Source organism: Carassius gibelio, chromosome A14 (assembly GCF_023724105.1).
Source record: "Carassius gibelio isolate Cgi1373 ecotype wild population from Czech Republic chromosome A14, carGib1.2-hapl.c, whole genome shotgun sequence".
Taxonomy (NCBI): domain Eukaryota; kingdom Metazoa; phylum Chordata; class Actinopteri; order Cypriniformes; family Cyprinidae; genus Carassius; species Carassius gibelio.
Window position 1 is genome coordinate 18,687,545 of NC_068384.1, and position 22,301 is coordinate 18,709,845.

A 22,301-nucleotide genomic window follows, 5' to 3' on the forward strand; every position below is an offset into this window, starting at 1 on the left:
CTACTTTATTCAGTTAGATATAGAACAAATGTAGATTTACATGAGAGCTAGTCCGTCTGCGTTTTACACAAGACATCATCGTTTCACTAAATATACGGATAGATAAAGTTTGCTGAATGGATGCGTACCTGTTTTTCAGAATGCAAGCGAGTTCGGCATCTCTCTGTAGTTTCAGCTTGTCACGAAGCTCTCTCTATCTTGGAAATGCAACTCCAATATTGACCCGTGTCTTGTTGCTTCTCTTGTCCCAAAACCATCTCGGGTCATTTATTTCCCCCGTGCGTTTGCGCTTCACAGAACGTGCAGGCAAAGCATAATCATGATCCATAACTAAGTTATTGATTGAGGTTTAAATACGAATATAAACAATATAAATATAAAATATAATAGTCTCGATCAAGGCTACTACTTTTTCTTCTTCGTCTCGTCTTTGTTTCTGTTCACCTTTGTATTTGGCGGCTCCGCAGGAAGTTAGATAAACTAGAGGGGTCAAAGTTTATATGACGCCATAGACGGGCGACAAAACGGAAATAAAGAAACGTGCCGTGTCTTCTAATTAAACTATAATTTTCTCCGGATTTGAAAGTTCGTGGAAACTGTTGGGATGATGTAAGTACACAACAAAAAAATATATATAACATAGATATAGTGATTTCTGCTATTTTTAAAGCAGAAAAATACATACGTATTGCGCCTTTAAAATGTTGTTAATATTTCAAACATTTTTTTAAATAGTATTTACAATCAAATAAATGCAGCCTTGTTCTCACCCCAAACTTTTGAACATTTTTTATAAGTTCAGTGACATATTTCATTTTTGATTCAGTTCCATCATTGACAGTTCTTCATGGGATGCAAAGTTCTTCTTCCATTATTTTGAAACAGTTTTACTTCAGGTCTGTGTGACAGAATAAACTGCACACTTCATTTCGTTCATATTTACACACGCTGGTTTTATCAGCGGCACACAGTCAGGATTGTGAGGTCTGTGTGAGTGATGGGTCTTACCTCTCTGTCTGCAAACATCCATCCTTCATCCATCACTTTCCCCATCCACCTGTATCAGAGAGCGAAGGAAGGAAGGCTCATGCAGAGTAGACGTGGAGGGGAAATCGGACGTCGATTTGAAAGATTGAAAGATTCTCTAAACTATCTGAAATGTTGTTCATCATCTTCTGTGCCGTCAGCTGAATCAAAGTGTCTCGACTCTCAGGACTTTTGCGTTTGTTGTTGGGTGATTCTGTAATTGTAGGTACATTTGATGTCAAAAGTAATTATCATATATATATATATATATATATATATATATATATATCCATGACAAAGTAATGTCAAAAGTAATTATCATATGTATATATATTTATCCATGACAAAGAGTAACAAATTAATAATATAAATAATAGTATTTATTTATTTATTATTATTATAATTATTATTATTTATATTTTTGTGTTGTTTTTGAAAATCATGAGTACTTGTTCTATTTAATCAGTGTCAATTCTAAACCGGAAATGTGTTATGGAAGCATAATGTTATTCAAGATGGAAGGGAAAAGCATCAATAAGTAACTGATTAATACAAAACTGTATTCAACCTCATGCTAAACGTGCAAGTTTGTGTAATAGGTTAAATTGCTGTCACTCAACAGCCAGCAGCGTTTTTAGTCAAGCCATTTAAATGTATGTGAGCAGCTTTGTGGATCTAACGATTAATAAAGATTTATAAATAATATTTTCAAACCTTAATTAAAAGTAAGAAAAAATATACGTTTTTTTTTTTTTTTTTAATGTTAGGGTCAGGTGCAGGTGTGTTGAATATGATCTCTGACACAATCACTGACACCCTTCACAAGGAGTGTAAGTCACAAACAACCATTGCCAATAAGCTGGCTGTTCGCAGAGTGCTGTATCCAAGCATGTTAACAGAAGGTTTTGTGGAAGAAAAAGATGCACAACCAACCAAGAGAACTGCAACCTTATGAGGATTGTCAAGCGAAATCGATTCAAGAATTTGAGAGAACTTCAAAAGGAATGGACTGAGGCTGGGGTCAAGGCATAGAGATATGTCAAGGAATTTGGCTGCAGTTGTCGTATTCCTCTTGTTAAGCCACTCCTGAACCACATACAAAGTCAGAGATGTCTTACCTGGGCTAAGGAGAAGAAGAACTGGACTGTTGCCCAGTGGTCCAAAGTCCTCTTTTCATATGAGAGCAAGTTTTGTTTTTTATTTGGAAACCAAGGTCCTAGAGTCTGGAGGAAGGCTGGAGAAGCTCATAGCCCAAGTAACTTGAAGTCCAGTGTTAAGTTTCCACAGTCTGTGATGATTTTGAGTGCAATGTCATCTGCTGGTTTTGGTTCATTGTGTTTTTTGGAAACCAAAGTCACTGCACCCGTTTACGAGGAAATCTTGGAGCACTTCATGCTTCTTTCTGCTGATCAGCTTTTTGAAGATGCTGATTTTCCTGCAGGATTTGGCACCTACCCACACCGCCAAAAGCACCAGAAGTTGGTTAAATGACCATGGTGTTGGAGTACTTGACTGGCCCGCAAACTTACCAAAACTAAACCCCACAGAGAATCAATGGGCTGTTGTCAATAGGAAAATGAGAGACCAAACAATGCAGATGAGCTGAAGGGCACTGCCAAAAAAATCTGGGCTTCCATATCACCCTAGCAGTGCCACAAACTGATAACTTTCATGCCATGCTAAATCGAGGCAGTAATTTAAGCAAAAGGAGCCCCTACCAAGCATTGAGTACATGTACAGTAAATTAACATACTTTCCAGAAGGCAACAATTCACTAAATGCTTTTTTATTTTATTTTTTATTTTTTTTATTAGTATTCTAATTTGTTGAGAAGCACCTGTAAATGAAAGATATGTATTGGTTAAAACACTTCATCATGCAAACAGTATTCCATATGTATCAGACTTACTAGTTTTGATTGTAATTTGTGGATCTATTTAATGTATTTGTCAGTATGTTTAATTTTTTTAATCTCTTTACATTTATTTGTGGATCATAATATATTTATTTGGAATTATTCATCAAATTCTATCTTCATATGTAACATCTTTTTTGATCCATGAAAATAAGTATCAACTATTTGAAAAAGGCCGAAAAGTAATTACTTTAGACGCTAAATGTGCCTGCATGTATAGAATCACCCTGTTGTTGAAGTTGAGATTTGATCCCCAGGTCTGTCTGTGTCTCTGTCTCCCTCTAGTCTCGTGTGGTGGCCTGCATGACGGCCATTCTCAGTCAGATGGACGACAGACACTATTCACGCTACATAGAGACCTTCAGCGGAACCACAGACCTAGTGGTGAGACACTGTCTGTCTGTATGTCACCCTGTATAACTGTTATTCTTTCCTACAGTCTGTCACCTGTTCTATTGTTTGTTAGTTCTATTTATTGTTCAGTTGTTCATTCTTGTCTATCATTCTATAATTTTGTCCATCCATCCATCCATCATTCTATCATTCTGGCTGTCTACCAATCTATATTGTTATATTGTTCTGTATATCTTACATTCTGTCTCTTGTTTTGTCTGTCATTCTCACATCTATCTATATATCTGTCTGTCTGTCTGTCTATCTACCTGTCTGTCTGTGTCTGTCTGTATCTGTCTGTCTGTTTGTCTGTCTGCCAGTCTGTCTGTCTGTCTGTCTGTCTGTCTGTCTGTCTCTGTCTGTCTCGCTGTCTGTCTGTGTCTGTCTATCTATCTATCTATCTATCTATCTATCTATCTATCTATCTATCTATCTATCTATCTATCTATCTGTCTGTCTGTCTGTCTGTCTGTCTGTCTGTCTGTCTGTCTGTCTGTCTGTCTGTGTCTGTGTCTGTGTCCGTCCGTCCGTCCGTCCGTCTGTCCATCTGTCTGTGTCTGTCTGTCTGTCTGTCTCTGTCTGTCTCTCTGTCTGCCTGTGTCTGTCTGTGTCTATCTATCTAACTATCTATCTATATATCTATCTATCTGTCTGTCTGTCTGTCTGTCCATCCATCCATCCGTCCGTCCGTCCGTCCGTCTGTGTCTGTCTGTCTGTATGTCCGTCCGTCCATCTGTCTGTGTCTGTCTGTCTATCTATCTATCTATCTATCTATCTATCTATCTATCTATCTATCTATCTATCTATCTATCTATCTATCTATCTATCTGTCTGTCTGTCTGTCTGTCTGTCTGTCTGTCTGTCTATCTGTCTATCTACCTGTCTGTCTGTGTCTGTCTGTCTGTCTGTATCTGTCTGTCTGTCTGTCTGTCCGTCCGTGTCCAAATATTCTGTCTGTCTGTCTGTCTGTCTATCTGTCTATCTACCTGTCTGTCTGTGTCTGTCTGTCTGTCTGTATCTGTCTGTCTGTCCGTCCGTGTCCATCTGTCTGTCTGTCTGTCTGTCCCTCCATCTGTCTGTCTGTCTGTCCATCTGTCTGTTTGAGTCAGCAGTTAATCATCTTGTGTTCTTTTTCTTGTAGGACTTTCTGATGGAGACATTTCTGTTGTTTAAGGATCTGATTGGTAAACATGTCTATCCATCTGACTGGGTCACTATGATCATGGTGCAAAACCGGTGAGAGCAAAGAAACACACACACACACACACACACACACACACACACACACAGTAGATTTCCCGAGATCCACAGTAATATTGTAGGATCCACATTTAAATTCTTGGTTAAGTCTGATTTATTTATTTTGTATTTCAATATGATTATGATTAAAGTAAATGAGAAAATATTATGTTTAGTTCTTGGATTAACCTGTCATATGAATTGAATTACTCCTCCTCTTTCATGTGTGACTACGGTGTGAAAGTGTAGACCATAAAAGTCAATTAGTGTTGTTTCAGAGGAACAGGTTAGGGGTGGAGAGCAACAATTTCTTCAATCACATTCACATTATTGGAAGTTTGTAATTTGTATTTTGTTTGGAAAGTGAACCAGAGTTTGTGATTAATAAACCATGGGGTTTTGTTTGTTACAACCACATCTCTGAGCGTGCTTTATGGATGTGTATCGGGAAAGACTCCTCTCCTAACCTCAAGGGGCTAATCAAGGTTTTTTAAAGATTAGCCGCAACAAACATCCTCCGTCAATCTCAGAGTCTTCAGCAGCACCAACACTACGTTAACATTGATTACACTTCAAACAAGAGGCCAATGAGAGAGAAAAAGAGATTTATAGAGGAATAAACCTGCAGACTCAGAGACAGAAGAGAAAGAGGGAAACTCCTCGTACTGAGGAAAATATAGATTGCTGGTGTCTAGTTTGTATGTGTTTTGTGTTTGTGTGTTACTGTTTATGGCAGCAGATAGTGGCAGCATATTGTGTTTTATTGACCTCAGTATGTTTCCTGGAATTCAAATATCATTATATCAAATATTTAACATTCATCTGTGACCCTGCTGTGTAACCAGTTACTGTGAGAACAAACAGCATTGGACACTTAAGAAACCATAAAAAAGTCTGATGGGAAAATACTAAATCAGACATTGTGAATAAAGCTGCACAAACTTGACACTTACATTCGACACTCGCTTGCTGTTTATACTACGAGCAAAACATTTGAGTTTTATATGATCTGAAATGATGAAAGAATAGATTTGGTGTTGAAAATGAAGACATCTATTAAAAATCCAGCTGATTCAAAGACATCAAGACTCAATAACGATGAAAAAAAGAAAAATTAGGTTAGTGAAAAGATCCTGCAGCATTTGAGACACAGAAACAAACTCTCAATCTAATGAATGATGATCAGATATTTATAAATGTGAATCAAGTATCCAAATATTTAATTTGATGTCATTTGTAGATGAATACATTTTGTAAAAAAAAAAAACAACAACTTTGTCTTTGTGTTTTAATTTTTATTGTGTGTTTTTATGGTTTAGCGTTATATTTGAATCATTGAGATATTATAATATTTTTTATTAACATTTATATATTTTATTTACTGTTTTAATTTTAATTCTTTGGTCATTTTGATGTGTTTTAAGTCATTTTTATCAGTTTTTTATTTTCAGTTTTAGTTTGAGTCATTTTAGAACATCAAGTTAAATTAAATGAAAATAAGAAATGTTGCTTAGCCAGTTATGTGAAATATGTATTTTTATTTACTTGTAATATTATTTTATAGATAAAGATAAGGGAAAATGTCTTATGTTTTAAGTTTAATTTAACTATAATAGCCCTGGTATGTTCATCCAGTTTGTTCAGTATTCCTCTGGAAGATTTCTTTAATTCTGAAGACACATTTGTATTTTTTACATTTATTTATTGATCAGGTTTGGCTTAAGTTAATTATTTTAGTACTTCTGTGTAAACTAAATGAAAATAAATGTTGCTCTGACAATTTTATATATATATATATATATATATATATATATATATATATATATATATATATATATATATATATATATATAATTATTATTATTATTATTATTATTACTAATTTTTTTTATGTATTAAGTCAGTTATAATAACCCTGAAATGTCCGTCCAATCAGGGTGTTTCTCCGGGCGATCAACACATACGCTGACACCATGAATCACAAGTTTCTCGACAACAACAACTTTGAAGTGCAGGTCAGTGTGTGTGTCTTAAATGAGCTTGATCAAGTTCTGATTCAATTAGTGTTAATGGCCCTCATACCTCTCACCCAATGTCATTTAATCATCATTTCTCTCTCTCTCTCCTGTAGTTATGGAATAATTACTTCCATTTGGCTGTGGCATTTATTACCCAGGAGTCTTTGCAGTTGCAGCATTTCTCTCCCACCAAAAGGAGCAAGATTCTGTCCAAGTGAGTCTTAAACCAGAAATATCCCTGTTAAACCAGCAGCAACTGCTCTCGGATGAACCAAAATTTTTTTAAAAATCTGTCGTTCACAACTATAGTAAAACAAAATATGCATAAACATGCCTACTTGCCTTCATTCAGATATGGAGATATGAGGAGGCTGATTGGTTTCGCTATCAGAGACATGTGGTACAAGCTCGGTAAGAATAAGATCTGTTTTATTCCTGGGATGGTGGGTCCCATCCTGGAGATGACTCTTATCCCGGAGGAAGAGCTGCGGAGAGCAACCATCCCCATATTCTTTGACATGATGCAGTGTGAAGAAAACCACTCCGGACACTTCAGAAAGGTTCAGAGACACACACACGTCTGTTTTTATATCATGGCCTCACCTTGACTTCTCTTGTTCCTAATAAAATCTAAACTCAACATTTTTACATGCAAATAGCATGTTATTTAATGCTTTTTGGTCTACGCAAAAATGTATGTAAAAATGAGTTAAAATATATTGCTTTAATTGTATGAAATATTTATAGTGCTGATGATTGAATTTAAACATGGTAAAATGTGATTTTTTTCCCCCAAAAAAAATATATTTTCTTGAGTATTTCTGTATTTCAAGGAAATTGATTTTTAACATGGTAAAATGTGTTAATTTTTTTTAAAGCATTCTATGGAATATTTCTATAATTCAAACGAAGTTTAAAAATGTTTTGAAAATTAAAAAAAAATTTTTTATTAATACTGAATATTTCTATATTTCTAAGGAATAAATTTAAAGATGTAAAATGCATAATATATATATATATATATATATATATATATATATATATATATATATATATATATATATATATATATATATATATAGGAATGGGTTTAAACATGTAAAATGTGTTAAAATATCTTAAAAAGATTCTATGGAGTATTTCTATAATTCAGAGGAATGGGTTTAAAAATGTGTTAAAATATTTATCTTTATGCATACTACAGTAAATATTTCTGTAAGTCTAAGGAATGAATAGGAAAATGTAAAATGCATTTAATTTTATGAAACATTTTTCTGGGGTATTTCTTTAATTCTGGGAAATGGATTTAAACATGGTAAAATGTGTTAAAATATTTTTACAAATATTTGTATTGAATATTTCTATAATCTTACCAAACGGGTTATACATGATAGATAAGGAAATATATGTCTACTGAATATTTTCATAATTCTGAAGAGTGGATTTAAAGATGGTAAAATGTTTAAAAACGGTGAAAATCTGTTCAGATTCAATCATTTAATGTAGTTCTGCTGTACGATAACCTTATTAAGACTTGTAGCATGTTTAGGTTTGAAATAAGATTATTTTTATTTTACATTTCTTTACATGAACGTTTTCCGTCTGCTGCCCACACACAGAGTAGCAAATGCAGATTGCTATTGTTGAACTGGTGAATGAAGTCTCTCTCTCTGCCTCTCAGTTTGAGAACGAGATCATCCTGAAGTTGGATCATGAAGTGGAAGGGGGAGGAGGAGACGAGAGATATATGGAACTGCTACAGAGCATGTACGAACACACACACACACACACACACACACACACACTGTGGTCTTGTATAATGATGGCTTGACTCCATAAGAAGCTCCAAATCCTCCTGAAATCTCCTGAAAGCATGAGCCGTTCTGACTGTGTGCCACTTCAGTCTTTTAGAGTGCGCTCAGGGACGCCCCCAGCTGCTGACAGAGGTGCAGCACTTTGTTACCCTGGTGACCGGCCTCCTCAAGCGTCTCCTTGACTACCGCTCGGTGATGAACGAGGACAGTCGAAACAACCGCATGAGCTGCACTGTCAATCTTCTGGTAAGCCCCGCCCACTTCACACATCACATAAAGCGGCTCTCTGATTGATCTGAGTTTTTGGTCTCCTGATGGGTCCACCTGTTATTTGATTTAACAAACACACAGATTAATATTCCAGCACGGAATCTGGAGGTTAAAAAGCATATCCTGAACAGTTGTTATTCACTAAAAGCATTGAAAATAAAATGAAATATAAATGTTAGATGAAACACTTAACTGTGAAAAACTTTAAAAAAGAGAAATGCTGCCTTGACAACTAAAACAACAAAAATAAGTTCTAAAATTACTAAAACAGAATAAAAAATACGTGAAAGCTGTATGGAAATAATGTAAAACACAAAGTAATAAAATGACAAAAGCACATAAAAAAATTACTAAAACTTCAACTAAAGTAAAAATTGTAAATATTAATAAATACTGTAAAAAGTATAAATACACACACTACCGGTTAAAAGTTTGGCATGATTGAGATTTTTTAGCTTTTTTTTTAAACACACCTCTTCTGCTCACCATGACTGCGTTAATTTGCTCTAAAAATACAGTAAAAACAGTAAATATTATTACAATTTAAAATAATGGTTTTCTATTGTAATATATTTTAAAATATATTTTATTCCTGTGATGCAAAGCAGAATTTTCAGCAGCCATTTCTCCAGTCTTCACAGCCATCACAGAAATAAGTTATATATTAAAATAGAAAATAGAAAAAAATAGAAAATAGTTATTTAAAATGGTTATAATATTTCACAATACTACTGTTTTACTGTATTTTTTGATCAAATAAATGCCGCCATGTTGAGCAAAAGAGACTTCTTTCAAAAACTCATAATTATTCCAAAGTAAAATAACTGATAATTTATCATACTTCAAACATTTTGGGTGTTTGCTGAGGAAAGCTTCCATAATTCTGTTAAATAAACACCTGACTCTATTAAAATATTTAACTTTAGAGTCTAACTCGTAACTCGTCCAACTTCTATTTCCTTTTTTCTTGAACGCTTGCCTCGGTTGTGTTTCCTTGAGCAATCAGGATGGAAACGTTGCCTTATTCACTTTTTATTCATTTCCATGCATGAATCAAATTGATGGAAAACAGCTAATGAAGTACGGACCTGAGCTTATCAGGAAGAAATAATAATGAAAACATCCAGAAGAGTTATTGTGAAGTGATTCCCACATGAACATATGTTTTAAATTTGAGTTCAGCCGTCAAGTTCCTTTTCTTTCAGTGATGAATCTGTCAGCTTTAAATGATTCAAACACGAAGACCCAGGTATAATATTTCCTCTAAATAAACACACACACCCACAATTAACAAATTAAACCTTTATTAATACAACAGGATCTCTATATTAACTCTTCTGCTCCTCCAAAATAATTCATTGGAGATTTGAGTTTCTTCTACTTGTTTTCTAACAGTCATACTGTCGCCTTAGCTTTTATCCGTCAGGGTTGAATTGACTTTAATAAATGAATAAACTATAAATAAGCATCATCTCGGTGTGTGCATTACATATCAGAAGCTCCCAAAAACACACACTCTCATCTTCAGAGAAACACCGACACAGAAGCTCAAAGTTAATGTTTGCGTTTCATTGCTTTTCAGAATTTCTACAAGGACATCAACCGTGAGGGGATGTACATCAGGTAATTTTCATATTAACTCTGTGTGTGTGACTGTGATTGTAAGTGCTTGTGTGTTGGTTGTGTAATCTGACGGGAGATTATCTTGGTCTTGCTGAATTAATGTCAAAATCCAAAGGATAAGCATCCAAGCATAGAGACGGACCGGACCGGACCGGACCGGACCGACAGAACGAGACGCTGTCGTGTTGTTTGACATACTGCTACCTTACAGGCACATTAAACTTAAATGAGCGTGTCTGCAGAGAGGCATTCTGCGGGGTGTAAAACATAACCCAGTTAGGATGAATGAAGCGTTTCTTATTGTCAGTAAACAAGATCAAATTATGTGTCACGTCGTGGAGAAACATTGATTCATTTAGCTTTAATAAATGACAAATGGAGATTGTCTAGTTTATTTATAACCTCATTTTATGTTCGTCATGACCTTTGACTTGTGAAATGAGAGAGAAAAAATGGAGATATTATGAAAATGACAATAATTCTAACACAATAATGTGAAATCATGATGCACATCAGTTCTGCACCTGTTTTGATCTATCATTTACCTTCAGTAAGACTAATGAACTTAATTCTTGATGGATTGCTGAAAGAATAGAATAGAATAGAATAGAATAGAATAGAATAGAATAGAATAGAATAGAATAATGTACAAATCAATGTAGGAATTGTTGCATTTTAATGATTTTTATAATAAACTGTAAGTTTTGAAGATTTTAAAAAAATATATATATATATATATATATATATATATAAATATATTTCTCTGAAAATAAATATCCAAGAATAAAGCCACACTTCAGGAGGGTTTAGACTCTCTGCTTCTTGTGGTACACACCTTATCTTCCCGTAACCATAGTGAAGTAACTTTAATAGCAGCCTAATGACTTTATGTAATACTGCCTCCTTCTGGTAAATATGGAAACCATTTGTTATGATCTGAAAGAAGTGTATACATGTAAATGTATCACTTATAAACACACATACACACACACAAACACACACAATAAAACATTTTTTTTCATTATTTATAATATTTAAATATTTCTAAGATTTATTGTTTTGTTATATGTATCCTAATTGTGTGTGTGTGTGTGTGTGTGTGTTTGTGTGTATGTATGTATGTATATATATATATATATATATATATATATATATATATATATATATATATATATATATATATATATATATATATATATATACATATATATATATATATATATATTTATGTATTTATGTATATGTGACCCCTGGAGCACAAATCCAGTCTTAAATCGCTGGGGAATATTTTTAGCAATAGCCAAAATACATTGTATGGGTCAAAATTATCCATTTTTCTTTTATGCCAAAAATCATGAGGAATCCATGAAGATAATTTGTGTTTATTTATTTATATTTATATTTATTAATTGTAATGTTTGTGTGTTTCTAAGGTACCTCTACAAGTTGCGGGATCTTCATTTGGATGGAGAAAACTACACAGAGGCGGCTTATACACTCCTCCTGCACTCCAAACTACTGAAGGTCAACAAACACACAGACACACACACATTTAGTTTCTTCATCTTCATGAAGACTTCTGTTGTTTTCTACTGAGAACTGTATTTTTATCCACTAAACTTAATCCTCACAGAAACATTGTTGCATTTTTATATTTTCATTAAAATATTATTTTGGTGTGTTCATTTATCTTTGTCCTCATGGAGAATGGATTTTCAAGGAATTATGTACAATATGCATCTCATTAATAGATTAAAAGGTTTATTATGGATTGCAATGTAAACAGGAAGTTGTGATCAATTGTGGCTGATTTCAAGTTTTACTGTTTTTGAGAGGACATTTTGACCTCACTATGTAGGTTAAACCATACACACACACACACACACACACCTCTGACACAAGGTCACGTATAACAAAGAGATGTTTTGTTTGGTTCACTGTAGACAGACATCTTCCGTGTCTGATTTACTGGTGTCCCTGACGAGCCGCCAGCAGATAAAGCCTCCAGGTCACATTTATGAGATTTCTGCAGCGCGGCTGGCTGGTTTATAAAGCGTCTTACCCTGCTGTGTGATTCTCTCTCTCTCTCTGATGAACACAACACAGTCCATACATACATATGATATTTAATGTTCAGTTTCTACACACGGCCTCTCCTCCCATTAGAAACCACTTCAGTTCAGCCTCTCGCTTTATTTCCTGTCAAACAAACCTGTCGTGATTCATTCAGCCCCGTTGATGACTGTGACAGTCTTATTTTAGTCTCAATCATATACTCTAATGTTGCTAATATTCTGAATTAGATTTTACTTTTAAATTTACAGCTTTCATTTTAATTTTACTTAAAAGTTCAGTCATTTTGTTGTGTTTGTGTTTGTGTGTGTGTGTGTGTGTGTGTGTGTGTATACACACACCGTATATATTATCATTTTCGTAATTTATATCTCATTTAGTTTTCTTTGATTTTTTTATTTTAGTTGTGTGTGTGTGTGTGTGTGTGTGTGATCTTATCTTATCTTATCTTTCTTATCTTATCTTATATTATATTGTATATTTTTAATTTCTTTTATTTCAGTACTGAATAAAGGTGGTTTTTGTGGTTATAGTTTTAGTAGACTATAATGCTGACATCACTTCCTGTTTACATTTCATGATTCCAATCCATGTTAATCCAGTTGATCTAATAATGGAATGTGTATTGCACAGTTCTTTGATTGTTAGTTTTTCAGTTTTGCATGGCCAAGCATCAGCTATATTAATTAAGGGCATGTTGTAATCTTTTTTAGACTGTTATATGATATAAAGTAATGCGATGTGTTTGCAGTGGTCAGAGGAGCAGTGCATGCTTCAGCTGGACTATCAGACGCTTCAGACCCAGCGGCAGCTCAAAGAATCGCTCTACGACACCATCATCAGCTACTTTGATAAGGGAAAGGTCAGCTCATCTTCACATTGATAGACGTGCCTGGATGTTGAAGACTGACCTCATGAATGTTTAACTGTGTGTTTATGTGTGTGAACGTGTTTTTGCGTGTCAGATGTGGGAGGAGGCCATCACTCTGTGTAAGGAGTTGGCAGATCAGTTCGAGATGGAGGTCTTCGATTACGAGCTGCTCGGACAAAAACTGGTAATGCACAATAAACTTATACTTATATTTATTTTTCTATGCTGGTTTTGCACTTTTAACTATTATATTATATTATATTATATTATATTATATTATATTATATTATATTATATTATATTATATTATATTATATTATAAATTCTTTAATCTTTTTTTCTTTTTTACTTATGTATTTGTTAATTATTTAGTTATTTTATTTTTTTGCACTTTTGCACATATTATATACATTTTTCAATGTATATATTTTTATGTTATTCAAAATTTTAAATTTCTTGCAATGTTTCACCATTTCGCAGTTATAATACATTATATTATATGATGCATTTATATAATAAATATTTGATTGGATTTTTTTTCTGTTTTCTTATATATTCTTTATTTAGTTTTTTTTTTTTAATATTATTTACACTTTTGAAAATATCATCGTGCATCATCATATATATGATCATAAATATCATATAGCATATATATCATATCACTTTTGTTTTACTTACACACTAAACTGTCTTCTAGCATTATTTGGTCTTTTAGATTTTTAGCGTTTCCTTTTGCAGAACCAGCAGGCCAAGTTCTATGAGAACATTATGAAGATCCTGCGGCCCAAGCCGGACTACTTCGCTGTGGGATATTACGGCGCTGGCTTCCCTCAGTTCCTCAGGGTCAGCATGTGGTTATTATCCTCAGCTAATGCTGGAACTTTGCTAACAGATATGTACTGTAATCTAGATTGTGATGTTTTTTTCAATAGAATAAGGTGTTCATTCACCGTGGGAAGGAGTACGAGCGCAGGGAAGATTTCCAGAGTCAGCTGATGAGTCAGTTCCCCAGCGCTGTGAGACTCAACATCACCACGATGCCCGGAGACGACATTAAAAACTCCAACATGCAGTGTATCCGTCACATAGACTGTGTATTATATTATTTCACTTTGATTCCAAAGACACATACTTGCATATGTTTGAATATAAATGGCCGGTCTGTTGTTCTTAACCGGATCTGGATCAGATATCCAGTGTTTTACAGTCCAGCCGGTTCTTGAGATCCCGCCGCGTCTGAAGAACAAACCAGTGCCTGATCAGATCATCAAGTCAGTCTGCAGAAAACACAAACCACGTTCATCTCTTCACCTTGTGTCGTGGTCTGACGCTATAAACTTTCTCTTCTCTTTTTCTCTTGCTTCTTTCTGGTGATTCTGTAGTTTCTACAAGTCTAACTACGTTCAGCGGTTCCAGTACTCCAGACCTGTGAGGAGAGGGAAAGTGGATCCTGATAATGAGTTTGTTGTGAGTTTTAGCTGTTTATTTAATGTCAGTTCAAGCAAGCATTTAGAGTCAAATTAACTTAAGATAATTCTACTTTCACAGTTTAATTAGAATGCATCACATCTACTTGGATGCTTGAAAACGTCAACACATCCAAAGCTCAAAATAAGATTTAATAAATTACCCAGTTTGTGGAGGAATTCATAGATCAAGGAGAATTGTTGGATTTTATTTAAATGATTTACTGCAACATAGACTCATTTAAAACACATTAAACATGAGTAAATTGCTTCTTGCTGCAAAGAAAATATAATTTAACTAATTATATTCCAAAAGCTGATTACAGTATTCCACATATACAAGTGGCTGAAAGTATTGAATAAATCTTTTTAATAAATCATATAAATTTTAGTATTATTAAAGCATTTATTAATATTTAGTTAATATTTTTTACATTGTCAGTTTTATGAAATTTTAGTATTAGAAAGTGTACATTTGTCATTTCTATTTTTCCCCCATTTAGGTTTCATTTATTATTTTAGTTTTGATTTTAGTGATGTCTTAAACTTCAACTTGTTTTAATTCAATATACTTTACATAAACATCAACATAGAACAGTGTTGATGTAGTATTATTATTAATATTAATATTACTATTTATAATATTTATATTGAACATTTTCACTCATTTAAGTTGTATTACTTTTATGTGCTGTTGTCACTTTTATTAGTTTAGCTTTATTATCTGTTTTAGTAATTTTAGTACTTCATCTTCACCTTATTTTATTTATAGTTTGTTGCCAATGCAATGTTTCAAATTTCCATTATTTCAGAATTTATTTTTTTAGGTTAATTTTATTTATTTGTTTAGCTTTATTTAAAGGAGTGAAAGTGATTTGTAATTACTGAAGTTACTAACATTGACCCTGTCACATAAACACTCACACATCTGTGTGGAAGAGAAACAGCTGATCATTTATGCGTCATTGAGATCATGAAGGAGCTGACAAAGACAGGAAGGAGACAAAACTGACGATTAATTAATGACATCATGCAGTGTACATTTTGAGCAGCAGGTAGAGATATCTGACCATTTCTGTTAATGATCAGACACACTGCACAGTAAAATGAAGCCAAGCACCAGAAAGTACAAAATACTGTATGTGACTGTATTTTAGAAAAATTACCCTTATCTCCTGGACATTAACATTTTCTGGTTAGGTTGAATATTTTTTTTTGCCTGTACAAATGCATTAAAACAATAACACACAAACTCACCCATTTACAGACGCTGTTCTACTTAAAATCTGACTTTTTTCTCTCTCTTCAGTCTATGTGGATTGAGCGCACCACATTCTTAACCGCTTACAAACTTCCAGGAATCCTGCGCTGGTTTGAGGCCACTAGCATGACCCACGTGAGTCTCTCTCTGTCCCTGTCAGTCACACTGAAATACTCTGAAAGACTTGTGTTCTGCGTACTGTGCAGTCTAAACTGGACAGGACTCTTTAATCAGTGTGTCCGTATACATAACAGTAAACATATTTAAAAAAATATATTTTTTTTTTTTATAGATGTATTTGGTTGCACTTTATTTTACAGTATGTGTACTAACATGTACTTATAGTGTACTTACAGTGTATTTATCTAAGAAAGTTCTGGTAATACAAGGTAACTACATGGGGTAGGGTTAGGTTTAGGGGTAGGTTCAGGGTTAGTATCTTATTACATAGTTATTGTAATTACTATAATAAGTACATAGTATGTACCTGAGGAACAGGACTGTAAAATAAAGTGCTACCATGTATTTTTTATTGAATATATTTTTATACTAGAATGTGCATTATGCACATAATTTACATACTGTAAAAAAAAAAAAAAAACTGTATGAGTAGTATGTCAATCCAAAATGATTTACATATCACTTTTCACAATACACATTGTTTTAAACTAGCATTGCAGAAAAGATTTGAATGTTTATAATACTTGAATTTATAGTCGCACAACAGATCAGTGCTGGACTACATTTTGCAACAATATAAACAACCAAGCAGTTAACATTTGCTATATAGTAAATATTGTATACATACTGGGCCCCATCATACACCCCCCACAATGTGGCACAAGGCGCAGCTTAAGTGTTTTTGCTAGTTTTAGCCCGACGCATTTCTCATTGTCCTATCCTGCATCACGTTGTTTAAATAGCAAATGCATTTTCGCCCATCTGTGCGCCCGTGAGTATGCTGGTCTAAAAAAGAGGTGTGCACATTGCACATTGTTGCGGCGTTGCTATTCTGAGGAACTGAAAACAGACTGCGCATACACCAACTCAAACCTAGTCTAAAGTCAATGCCGCAATATTTTTCTTGTTAGTAGAAAATGCACATCTAGGCAGGTCCACAACGCACGTTCACTTTGCTTATTTCACACAGGGATGTGCAGCAGCAGAACACAAACATGCCAAATATATTACAAAATTAAGGTTTACAGTGTAAAATAATATTATTGTGTGGGCTACATAAATATTAAAATGTCATACATGTCATAATGAATAGTCATTGCTCATGATTCAGTCTGTGTGCCTTAAAATTCTGCCGTTCAAATAACGAATCGGATTGGTTTATTGCACGTAATGCCTAAAAATACACCTGTTACTCATTAAGAGAATAGGGACAACCCTTTTAGACCACTCACCGGGAACGCCGATCACTTTTCCAGTCGATATACTAGCAAAAGTGTATTCTGAAACACCCTGAGTGCACCTGCGCTTAGATCTTTAAAAAAGGGCCCATTGTAAATATGTGGAAAAAGTTGAACATACTTTTACTGTATATGCAACCTTGTATTAGGAGCTGTGCGATAGTATCGTTTAGTCATTTTATGTCATCATATTATTTGATTTACTGAGTTCCTCTGACGAGCAGATAAATTTATGATGTAAAGATTTTTGAATATTTCTCTGCCAGACGACAGTGAGTCCGCTGGAGAACGCTATCGAGACGATGGGACAAACCAATGAGAAAATCCTCACCATGATCAACCAATACCAGTGTGATGACACTTTACCCATAAACCCCCTCTCTATGCTGCTCAACGGCATCGTGGATCCTGCCGTCATGGGAGGCTTCGCCAAATACGAGAAGGTCAGAGAGACATGGTGAGAAAACAGAGAGAAGTGCTGAGAGTAGATGCTGATGTGTGTGTGTGTCTTTCTCCAGGCGTTCTTCACGGATGAATACATGCACGAACATCCTGATGACAAAGACAAACTCACGAGACTCAAAGACCTCATCGCATGGCAGGTCAGAAACATTGGACCATTTGTTTTATGGCACTGATTCTAGAAAACGTGTAGAGTCATGTCTGCTTAGGACAGACAGTTAACCTGAATAAACTGTTTTTTGTCTCCTGTAGATCCCTTTGTTAGGCAGAGGAATCAGTCTGCATGGAAAAAGGGTGGCTGATGACCTTCGACCTTTCCATGAACGCATGGAGGAGTGTTTCAAAGAGCTGAAGAAGAAGGTGGAGAAGGAGTATGGAGTGAGAGAACTGGTAAGGATGAAAGTCAGAAAGCAGAAAGAGAAAGAAGGAAGTAAGAGAAAAAAGGAGTCAGCATTCTGCAACTGGATTTTTTTTTGTCATCTTTTGTAGCCGGATATGGATGAGAGACGATCCACTCGGCCACGCTCTATGTTGCGCTCGGTTCGACAGTCTGTCTGCTCATTGGCTGGATCTGAATGTGGAACGCCCACTAAGACACACCCAGAGAGGTGACCACACCCACATATGTATCTAGAACATGCTATGATTATTCCTGCAGTTCATGTGATGATATGGATGCTGTTAACAGTATGAAGATTGTGTGGATGCAAAGTGTCTACGATTTTTTATTTTATTTTATATTATTTTGTTATTTTATTTTACATTATTTTATAGAAATATATAAAAGACAATATTTGTTTAAATATGTATATTTTAATTATTTTATGAATATTTGTAATACATATATGGTTAAATTTTTTTATTCATATTTATAAACATTGTTTTGTTTGATAATTGTTTGACATTTATATATTAAGTATTTTATTAATATTTTATTAATATTTGTAAATATTTGTAAATTTTATATATATATATATATATATATATATATATATATATATATATATATATATATATATATATATATATATATTATTACTTTATTAATATTTATAAATACACTTTTGTTTTAGATTTTTTAAAATATTTATATTTAAATAATTGTATTTTTATATTATTTTGTTTGACATTTTTTGAAATATAGAAATTTGTTTTAGAAGTTTGTTTTAAGATTTATGTTTTAATACATGTATCAATATATGTTATTAATATACAGCTTAATTTGTCATTATTATTGTTTCGTTAATATTTGTTTTGTAAGAATTGTTTTATTTGTTATTAATCTATTGGTTTGCTTTTATTATTTGTTTTCATATTTCAATAATTGTATTAATAATATATTGTTTTACTATTGTATTAATATTTGTTTTAAATGTGAAAACAATGTAGCATATTACTGTTTGAATATGCTACATTGCATAATGTGTTCTGTTTCGCAGTAATATTTTTAAAAAGTAGTAGGTAGTATACAGTGTGTACTTTACTCCAAACATAACAGATGTCTCTGTCTCTGTCTGTAGCACATCTCTGGACACTCCTCTTTCTCCGTCATTCTTCCCTCGTTCCAGTGGAAGTGTCAGTGTGATGGATGAAAGTGGTGTTGAAGTGGAGGTGAGGATGAGGAAGATATTGCTGTGACGTTTCGTTTATATTAAAAATGGACCAATGATTGCAGCTCTCCATGATGATACAGTCATGCTCAGGTGACTCTCTCTGTTCTTCCAGGTGAAACTGAGAAAATCCAAGAAGAAGAAACCCAAGCGTGGCAGTATGATCTTCATCAGCGAGGAGAAAGAGCGGAGCAGCACCCTCGACAAACGGGTGAGACAAAGAAAATACAGGATAGATGAGTGTAGGGGAAAACTACAGAAATACACGAATATAGGAATAAATCAATAAGAGTTCAATATCTGCAGAAAGAATAAATACAACTAAGAATAAATGCAGAAGTAAAATAACAATGAATTATTGTGGAAGTGAATAGTTGATAGAAAGTACAGTACAGTATAGCATTTTACTTAATATTTTGTAATGCAGAGTTTATGAGCTCATATTGCACTTTAAAAGTTAATGTATCACACCGCAGGACCAATTAAAAAAAAGTAGTGAAGGTAAAATGGTGATTAAAAATAGAATAGAATAAATTATGAGTTAATTAAAGGGATACTTCACCCCAAAATGACAATTTTCTCATTAATTATTTACCCCCATGTTGTTCCAAACCCGTAAAAGCTTTGTTCGTCTTCAGAACACAATTTAAGATATTTTAAATGAAAACCGGGAGGCTTGTGAACATACCATAGACTGCCAAATAAAATACACGGTCAAGGTCCAGAAAAGAATGAAAAACATTGTCAGAATAATCCGTCTTTCATCAGTGGTTCTACCGTAACTCTATGAAGCGACGAGAATACTTTTTGTATGCGAATAAAACAAAAATAAAAACTTTATTCAACATTTTGTCTCCTCTGTATCCCTCCACATCACCGTAACGCAATTTTGACGAATCCGAGCTGAACTCAGGCAGCTTAAGCTCTTCTGTGTCAGCCGTGCCACAAGGATACGTTTTCTACCCATATTTAGGCTTTGATTTGAAAAAATACAGCACATCCACGTAGCATGGCTTACACAGAAGAGCATACCATCTGCATACAGCTCAGATTTGCCATTTGCTTTAAATCCATAGTGAATGTAATGATCTGAACTCTCTGTCCCTCTCTAGCTTTCCAAGAAGCAGGAGTTTCGCAGCGACACGAACCTGTCTGAGCCGAGTGAGAGCCGCAGCGGCCTCGTCAACTCCAAATCTATGCCCACTATTACAGGTACAACATTCACAAACGCTTGATGCTCTACAACAGAACAGGACGTAGTCAACAGACCACTCATTTCCCACTCTGTCCTTAGGCCTGTCTCTGTCAGTAGCCAATGGGAGTGAGGAGGTGGAGTCAACGCGGTCCAAGCGTGACAGTAAAAGTGTCTCAGTGTGTCTGCCCTCTGACCGCACCAGTGACCGTCGCTCCAAAGGAGTCATGAACCTGCTTTTTAAATCCAAGGTAACACAGTCGACAGAGATTTAACAAACCACAACCTCTAGGAATTCTGCTATAAAACACTCTGAATTGTTACTGTGACTGATTTCTTATGCGTCCTGATAAAATGAATGCGTAAAAATGAATGCGTCCTGATGAAATATCGTGGTTTTCTATCACGCAGCACATGTACATCATATACTTGCCATCATTACCTCTATTGAAGTGTGAATATGTGTGTGTTTTTCAGCAAAGCTCCAAACCTGATGAAGCAAAAACATCATCTGAACCGTCTGATGGTGCATCCACTCATTTTTAATTCTGTTTCTTTATTTTTATTGTTTTGGCTGTTCATTTGTAATTTTTTTTTTTACCATTCTTAACTTGAATCTGTTAAAAACTGAAATGATAAACCTCTTAAAGACTGATCGTAACAGAGCTGTGCCTTGATTTCATTGAATGTGTTTTCAAATAAACTCTAATGAAATGAAATCAGTGTTTTTAAAAAAAGTGTATCGTCTGTCGCAACAATAAAATTATTTCCAATCATGACATTTTATCTTTATTATAAATACATACACAAAGGACATCACAGACATCATTCAGTGTTTTTATTCATGTCATGTTAAATTTAGTCATGTTTATCTATTTGAGGTTGAGTAGATGATCCAAACACGAAACACTGGATTTGACCCTTTCAGCGATTTAGAAAGTTCACAAATTTTATTGGTGTAACAAGAGAACAAGACGCATAAACAATAACGTGGTTATGGTTCAAGTCGAAATTATTTTAAAGTCCCTACAACATATTACATATGATTACATGTATCAGTACTTGATACAAACACAGCTGAGAAAATTGCCTTTTGACGATATATCTAAAAAGAAAGCTGACATATACATATATTAAGTACATTTTCCGTTTCATCCACTGACCAGTTCGTAAGATATGTGACTTTTGATACTGTGTATCAGGTTAAAACCTCTTGAACTTCGCACCTCATGACGTGTGTATTTGGCTGCACTCTTTCTTGTTGCTTTTGAATGCTAGAACATGTCCTGTGTGAACTGTGATGATTAATGTTACTGTGTGTGTTTGCGAGGAGAGATTTAAGGAGCCATTTCCCCCCCGCCCCCAATGGAAATAAATTGCATTTAAGGCATGGTAGGCTAGCTGTTGGCTTGTTGGTCCTTTGTAAGTGTTGCGGTGTCAAAGCAAAACAAAGCTAGAGCGCAGTAACATCACTTTTGCCTACTGCGGTTAGCCTATGGTATTAGCTTGGATTCTGTAGTAACTGCACTTCTGACACTCTCATTTCTCTGAAACACGACAGTATTGAACCAGGAGATGTCGCAAAGCCCATTTTATGCCTTAACTCAGTTTTGACCAAATTTGTAGTTACTGCGCTTTGCCTTTGGATGG

General features: G+C 34.4%; 1 protein-coding gene across 2 annotated transcripts in view; it reads left to right on the forward strand.

The window, feature by feature from the left end:
* Nucleotides 1–21,430, forward strand: part of LOC128027734 (dedicator of cytokinesis protein 2) — a 98,370-nt gene extending 76,940 nt beyond the window's left edge. For both annotated transcript variants that reach the window (XM_052615558.1, XM_052615557.1), the window contains exons 27-51: nucleotides 3,227–3,325; nucleotides 4,476–4,570; nucleotides 6,510–6,588; nucleotides 6,705–6,805; nucleotides 6,944–7,151; nucleotides 8,273–8,358; nucleotides 8,495–8,651; nucleotides 10,258–10,298; nucleotides 11,732–11,822; nucleotides 13,123–13,233; nucleotides 13,337–13,426; nucleotides 13,981–14,085; nucleotides 14,175–14,316; nucleotides 14,432–14,513; nucleotides 14,625–14,709; nucleotides 16,018–16,104; nucleotides 17,654–17,830; nucleotides 17,906–17,989; nucleotides 18,102–18,239; nucleotides 18,339–18,457; nucleotides 19,370–19,460; nucleotides 19,575–19,670; nucleotides 20,572–20,671; nucleotides 20,754–20,902; nucleotides 21,129–21,430. In XM_052615558.1, the coding sequence (XP_052471518.1) occupies nucleotides 3,227–3,325; nucleotides 4,476–4,570; nucleotides 6,510–6,588; nucleotides 6,705–6,805; nucleotides 6,944–7,151; nucleotides 8,273–8,358; nucleotides 8,495–8,651; nucleotides 10,258–10,298; nucleotides 11,732–11,822; nucleotides 13,123–13,233; nucleotides 13,337–13,426; nucleotides 13,981–14,085; nucleotides 14,175–14,316; nucleotides 14,432–14,513; nucleotides 14,625–14,709; nucleotides 16,018–16,104; nucleotides 17,654–17,830; nucleotides 17,906–17,989; nucleotides 18,102–18,239; nucleotides 18,339–18,457; nucleotides 19,370–19,460; nucleotides 19,575–19,670; nucleotides 20,572–20,671; nucleotides 20,754–20,902; nucleotides 21,129–21,197 (2,682 nt within the window). In that variant the 3' untranslated portion in view covers nucleotides 21,198–21,430. The remainder of the gene's footprint in view (nucleotides 1–3,226; nucleotides 3,326–4,475; nucleotides 4,571–6,509; nucleotides 6,589–6,704; nucleotides 6,806–6,943; nucleotides 7,152–8,272; nucleotides 8,359–8,494; nucleotides 8,652–10,257; nucleotides 10,299–11,731; nucleotides 11,823–13,122; nucleotides 13,234–13,336; nucleotides 13,427–13,980; nucleotides 14,086–14,174; nucleotides 14,317–14,431; nucleotides 14,514–14,624; nucleotides 14,710–16,017; nucleotides 16,105–17,653; nucleotides 17,831–17,905; nucleotides 17,990–18,101; nucleotides 18,240–18,338; nucleotides 18,458–19,369; nucleotides 19,461–19,574; nucleotides 19,671–20,571; nucleotides 20,672–20,753; nucleotides 20,903–21,128) is intronic.
* Nucleotides 21,431–22,301: the final 871 nt, after the last annotated feature.